This window comes from Tetrahymena thermophila (genome assembly GCF_000189635.1).
Source record: "Tetrahymena thermophila SB210 genomic scaffold scf_8254408, whole genome shotgun sequence".
Taxonomy (NCBI): Eukaryota; Ciliophora; class Oligohymenophorea; order Hymenostomatida; family Tetrahymenidae; genus Tetrahymena; species Tetrahymena thermophila.
In genome coordinates, this window is record NW_002476190.1 from 1 (window position 1) to 6,938 (window position 6,938).

Genomic DNA, 6,938 nt, shown 5'->3' on the forward strand with positions numbered 1-6,938 from the left:
TTTTTTACATTTTGTTATCCTTAATTTAGTTAAAACTTGTAAAATTAATTCATAAAATTTGTAATATAATTTTCATATTTTTGATTGCTTTCTATTTATTTTTGAGTGTTTCATCTTTTCTCTTCTTTTTTTATTATTTGATAATAAACAAGATATTACATTTATGCGTCTATTTATTATATAATCCAATTAATTTTACAAACATAAATGTTTTAAAGATATTAGTTATTCATTATTTTCTTAATGTAAATTTGCCAATATGTATTAATTAAATATTTTTTTCTTCATCTATCTAAATATCTATCTATCTATTAATATAATGTATTTAATTTTAGAATCAAAAAAGTTAAATTCGTTTAGATATTAATCATTCATTATATTTTTAATATAAATTTGTTAATAAATAATTAATTAAATATTTTTTCTTCATTTATCTATCTATTAATATAATGTATTTAATTTTAGATTCAAAAATGTTAAATTCGTTTAGATATTAAACATTCATTATATTCTTAATATAAATTTGCTTATAAATAATTAATTAAATATTTCATTCATCCATCCATCTGTTTGTATATCTATCTATTATATAATACAATTATTAATTTTACAGTCATAAATATTTAATTTGTTTTAATATTAATTATTCATTTTTTATTCATGATTTTCTCAAAATAAGATTTGCTTATAAATAATTAATTAAATATTTCCTTCATCTGTCTGACTAATTATCTATTATATAATGCAATGAATTAAATTAATTATTTATAAGCAAATCTTATATTAAGAAAATCATTAACATATAATGTATAATGAATATCAAAACGAATTTAATATTAAATATTTTCTCCCTAAAGTACTTTTATTAAGAAATAACATAATTAGCAAGACAAATGAATTAGATATAAAGTATCCAAGATCTTAAACTCAACTAAGAAGAATTCTTCATCCTATCAAACAAAAACTACAGAAGTTGTCCTAGACATCCTAATAATTGGATTGTTTCATTAAACACTAATCCTAATTCTAGTCAATTCATTCAATGCGCTTAATGTTTATCTGAGAATCCCAATTAATATTCTTTGAATTTAGTTGGACTCATTACGGAAAATGAAAAAACTGTTTTTAAGAACTACCCAGTTTATGGCGATAATGAGCTTTACGAAAAACTTAAGCAAATCTTTGAGGCTGATTGCTCTATTGATGGATTGCAATCTAAAATTTCATCTTTTTTCTTAAACTTAAGAAAGTAAATCGACCAAAAAATAATACTTAAAGAAGAACAAATGATGAGCTAAGCAAAGTCAATATAGAGCTTTAATGAACAGGTAATTATTTAACATAATAAATTAGCCGAAAAGGAATAGCTTAAGAATATCATTACCAATTTCAAAGATGACCTTGACAAGTAAAATGAGCTTTTTAAAGAATTGTTCACTCGAATTTCTACTAACTAGAAAAAATATTAAGAAGAATTGAATGAAAAGATTGATTTCTTCGAAACTTAAAAATCAATGATTAATTTTGAAACAGCAGAAAGTATTAACTAGAATATTTTGCAATTAATTGATTCAATTGATATGTTTGTTATCAAAAACTTTGAAGATCTCAAAATTGATAATTCAAAAGAAAAGTTAGAATTTTATGTAAAAGATATTTAAAGTAAAGACAAAAATGAAATGACAACAAGCTAGATAATAACTAAGCTAATTAGTAATAGATATAATTGTTGCTCTCAGGAGTTAACTAAAGAATTACAAAAAATAGTGTTCAAGTTATCAAACAGTATTGATAGAGTTGACATTAAAAACCTTTTAAATGAAGATTTATTAGAATTTGAATTTGATAAAATGAATGATGAATAATTTGATTAAATTAAGGAATTGTCTAGATACTTCATTACAGTAATATTTCTATATTAATTTTATGTACTTCATATCAATCTTTAATAACTTCATAATTACCACCCCAAAATAAATTTTAAATCTTTAACTCAATAATTCTAAAAAATTATAAAAAAACTGTAAATTATATTTTACATAGAATTAATTATGGTAAATAATTATTTAATCTCGTTATAAATGAATATGTTGTTTAAATATTATGAATTGTATGCAAATATGAAAAATTAAATAACAAAATATCTTTTAAAAATCATAAATTTAATTTTTTAAAAATTAATCTTTTTAACTTAAGACACTTGCTTTTAATTTTCAATTTTTGTGATTCTTCAATTTGATTGAGGCTTTAAATTATTTTAACAAAAAATAAAGCAATAAAATAATAATGTAAAAAATTAAAATGTTAATTAAAAACTAAAAACAAAAGTAAAAATTAATTGATTAATAAATTAAAAATCTCAAATAAAACAAAAAAAGAATCAAAATAATTTAAATTTAGGATAGATATTATTAATTGATTTTTTATGTAAATAAAAAATCTTATCAAAAATAAACACTTTTACGTTAGATCTAGTATCAAAATTTAAAGATTAATTGAGTCTTGTAAAACAGAGCATAATTCTAATGCTCCAATAGAGTCTATTTAATTGTATCTATTTATTTTTTCAACAACGAACGAAATATAATTATTTTAATTTTAAACTGAAAAAATAAATTTAATAAAAATAAAATAAAGAGAATAAAGTAAAAACAACACTAATAAATAAATAAAAATGGAATAAATAAGGTTTTATTTGTATAAAATATATTTAAAAACAACTCAATCAGACAAATAAAGTATTTTACTCAAGATTTAGATTTAAAACTAAGATTTTAGAACATTTTGCAAGAGCAGAGCACAAGTCTAATGCACCCTATGCACATATTTGATTGCAGCTTTTGATATATTCATGAGTTCAGAGGAATATTTTAATTAAATAAATGAAAAAATAAAAAGCTAAAAAATAAAATTTATGAATTGAAAATTTAAATGTTTGAAAAATAAATAAGTACATTTAAAATATAAAATAAAAGAAATCAATAAAATAGAAAATAGTAAATAACTGTATTTTTATTGCCTTAAATTAATTTTATATAAAAAAATAATTAAATCTAAAAAATTTAAGCTATTTATTTATTTATACGAGAGATTTAGTTTCAAAATTGAGATACTATTGCTTTTTGCTAAAGCAGAACCTAGACCTGATGCACCCACGTCATCAATTTAGTTATCACTTTTTATTAATTCATTACAAAGATTTTTTTGATATAAAAAAATTTTTTTTAATGCTAAAAATCACAAATAAAATCTATAAATAAATAATTAAATTAGAAACTTCAAAATAAATTTAAAATTTTACCTTAGATCTAATGTTAAATTAGAGATATTGTTGGATTTTGTTAAAACATTTAATAATTCTGATGCAGCCTATGAACCAATTAAATTATCACTTTTTTTATGTTTAAGCATACAATAAAATATTATGAAATAATAAATTGTAGACATGAAAAAGTAAAAGTAGAAAATTGAATGATATTTGTAAAAATTAAATTTAAGTATGATTAATTAAACTTGAATAAAAATAAAAATATTTAAGTAAAAAACTAATTAAAATATTATTATAGTGAATTATTTTTTTGTAAAAAATAACTCAATTAAAAAAAATATACTATTTTATTTACTAGAGATTAAGTGACAACGTTGATATATTAGTGCATTTTGCCAAAGAGTTGCATAGCATTAACGCACCTTATGAGCAAATAGAGTTGTAACTTATTATATATTCAATATAAATTTATTTCTATATACCTTGAATTTTCATTAACTAAGGACGGTTGACAAAATATTTTTTCTAATAAATTGATTAAATTAAATTTTTGTTTAGGCCATAAAAGTGATCCAAATAAACCCCTTAATTAATGAAAATTTAAGGTTTTGTTTAAATATATTTTAGGCTAATCACAAATTTTAAATAAAAAATTCTAAAATCAGAATTCTTTACAATAAAATTTTAACAGAATTTGTTTAGAATTAATGTATCTGTTTTTTAGTTAATATTTTTAACACTATTTCTTCCTTTCTTTTATAAGTATTTATTTATATTTAAAATTGATATTCTTTTACTTACATTTTAATTAGTTAATTAAAGATGATATAATACATAACCTTTTTCTCTTAAGTTATCCTTATTAAACAAATTCTAATAAATTTTCTTTCTAATAATGGCTTAATAAGTATTTTACCTTAATTTAGTTAATGAGAATGCACGATAAGTTTAAAATTTAAAGTAAATGATATTTAAAGAAGTAAATTCAATTTTTATTAAACAATTAAATGACAAAGCCAAGTAAAAAAAAATAAATTTATTTTTACATGAGATATAGAGCCAAATTTTAAAGGCTAGCACAATTTATAAAAGCTTAACCTAAATATTATGCACCAAATTCACCAATTCTATTATAACTTTTTTAAATGTTTTCAAAAATTTTGGTTTTAATTAAGCAATCTGAAGAAATATTAAAAGACTAATGCTAAAATTAAAAGAACACTCAAAAATTAGCAAAAATAAACTAATTAATTGAAATTTTATCAAAATATAACAAAAAATAAACCTATTAAGCCAAAGAAAAAAGATAATATTTTAGGTTTAAATTTACATTAAAAAAGATAAATAAATAAGTAAATAAATTTTGTAATTTTACCTAAGGTCTAGAGTCAAGTTTGAAAGGTTTTTGAAATTACTTAAAGCAGAACCTAAAGCTAATCCACCCTATTCATCTATTAAATTGTCACTTTTTATTTGTTTGAGGTTAAGTTTATTATTTGATATGAAAAACAAGAAGAAAATTGTGAAAAAAAAATCAAAAATTTAATTCACATCATAAATTTAAATAGAAATAATTAAAAAAAATAAGTTTTGTTAAAAATTAAATTCAAATAAAGAAAAAATAAACTAAGTTAAAATTGAAAGTGCTAATAAATAATTAAAAAAAATATTCTTAAAGAATTAATCAAAATAAAAGTAAAACAGTAATAAATACTAAAGTTTCAGCATCAAAATTGAGATATTAGGACAACTTGCTAAAGTTAAAACTAAATCTTTTGCAGTTAATGTATCAATTTAATTGTAGCTTTTTATATATTTAACATAATATTATAAGTTAACTCAACAAAATATTAAACAATAAAAACAAACTTAAATATCAAAGCTTAAAGGCAAATTTGGAAAAATAAATAAATAAATAAAAATAGAGTTTCTAACACATAAAAAGGAAAATAGAAATAAAAAATATAGAGTAGGAAGAATTCTTTATTTGAATGGCAATTCATTTTTTGTAAAAAATTAATTACATTAAAAACTCTTCTTTCTACTCAATTTTACCTTTAAAATTGTATGTTTGTTAAAATTTCCTTAAATCATCAAAACTAAATTTAATTAGTTTTTGAAACATGCTTAATAACCAACCACATCAATTTTCCAATTTAAAAAATTTGTAGTTTAAAATAAGCAATAAGCCACACACCCATACAAACTCTAATTATTAAACTAGTAAACTCAAGAATAATCAAAATAAATCAGACAAAAATTTATTAAACAAATATTTTTGCTTTAAATTAAACTTGTATAAAATAAAAATCTTTTTATACTCAAAATGCAGAGTCAAATTTTAGAGATTCTAGCAGTCTGCTAATTCAGAGCCTAGACCAAATGTATTTTGTGTACCAATTTAATTGTAACTTTAAAATACAAAATATAATATATGACTAGCTAAATTAAATAGATCAAAAGGAAATATAAATCAAGCAAAAAACAACAATTTGAAAATCAAAAGATCTTCTTCAATCCAAAAAATAAATAAGCCATAAATTTTAGTAAAATGAAAATTAAAAAGAAGAGTCTTATTATTTTAATAAAAGAAAATAAAAAATTAATAAAATATTATTAACCTTAGATCTAGATTTAAAATCGAGAGCTATTTGCAATTTTTTAAAGCAGAAAATATTTTTGATGCACCTGTTGCTCCAATCTTATTTTTGCTTTTTATGTATTCAAAAAGAGTTAGTTAAGTAAGACCAAAAAATAGAAGTTAAATAATAAATATTTACAGCAAGCAAAAGAAAAAATGTCAAAAAGAAATAAATGAATAGATTATTTTCTTTAAAATTAATTTGTAAAAGATAATAAACAAATAAACTATTTTTACCATAAATTGAGCATTAAATTTGAGAGAAAGGTGCAGCTTGCTAAGGTCGAACATAAAATTGATACATCCTTAAAAAGAATTTTGTTGTTACTTTAAACATTTTAAAATAAATTTATTAGTTAGAATGAAATAGATGCTAATTAGAGCTATTGCAAAAAAAATTTAAAACAAGCAAAAATGAGCAAATAGACAATAAAAAAGAGAAAGTAAAACAAACTATGAAAATTTTTGATGGCAATAATTCAATATTTTTTGATCAGAAAAATTAAAAATAAATTTTATTTTAATTTACCTAAAATTAATTTCAAGATATATATGTTCTTAAAGTGAAGAACTTAAAAGCTTTTTTTTTAAATAAAAATAAAATTAAATATAGTTAATAAATATTAAAATTATTAAATTACATCTTCTAGTTTTTCAAAGTATTTTTTCTGTTATATCATTTTTTTTTGTATTCTAAAATTAAAATTTATCAAAATTTTCTTTTTTATAAACTTGCATTCCAAATTAAATTTTATCTAATACCAAAAGGCTGTTTTTGAATAAATAAACAAATAAATTGCAAATATTTTTAAATTAAGAACAAAAGAATTTAATAATCTGAATATTTATCGTTTTATTATTAATGATATATTTATTATATATAGATTAAATATTTTAAGTTTTAATATAAGAATATAATAATCCCATTAAAATAGAAGCTTTCTATTGTAAAATTTATATCTTTTTAAAAGGTAATCTTATATTTTTATTTATAAAATATGCTAGTTAGTATCTATTTTTAGTTTCAAA

At 19.0% G+C, this 6,938-nt stretch overlaps 2 protein-coding genes across 2 annotated transcripts; one reads left to right on the plus strand and one right to left on the minus strand. All coding sequences in view use genetic code 6, as the record gives it.

The window, feature by feature from the left end:
• Positions 1-893: 893 nt before the first annotated feature.
• TTHERM_01662070 (kinase domain protein) lies at positions 894-2,342 on the plus strand (the record flags this gene model as incomplete). Its single annotated transcript, XM_001029249.2, has 2 exons — positions 894-1,904; positions 2,274-2,342. 2 exons carry the CDS (start codon positions 894-896, stop codon positions 2,340-2,342), a joined length of 1,080 nt encoding a protein of 359 aa, XP_001029249.2.
• A 405-nt stretch (positions 2,343-2,747) lies between these two features.
• On the minus strand, positions 2,748-6,236 carry TTHERM_001662070 (kinase domain protein; the record flags this gene model as incomplete). The annotated part of the gene is made up of 10 exons (XM_012799910.1): positions 2,748-2,837; positions 3,086-3,175; positions 3,302-3,391; positions 3,624-3,713; positions 4,315-4,404; positions 4,644-4,733; positions 4,983-5,072; positions 5,590-5,679; positions 5,890-5,979; positions 6,147-6,236. Coding segments are annotated over 10 exons (899 nt in total), but the record flags the coding sequence as incomplete, so codon positions are not given.
• Between the last annotated feature and the right edge of the window lie 702 nt (positions 6,237-6,938).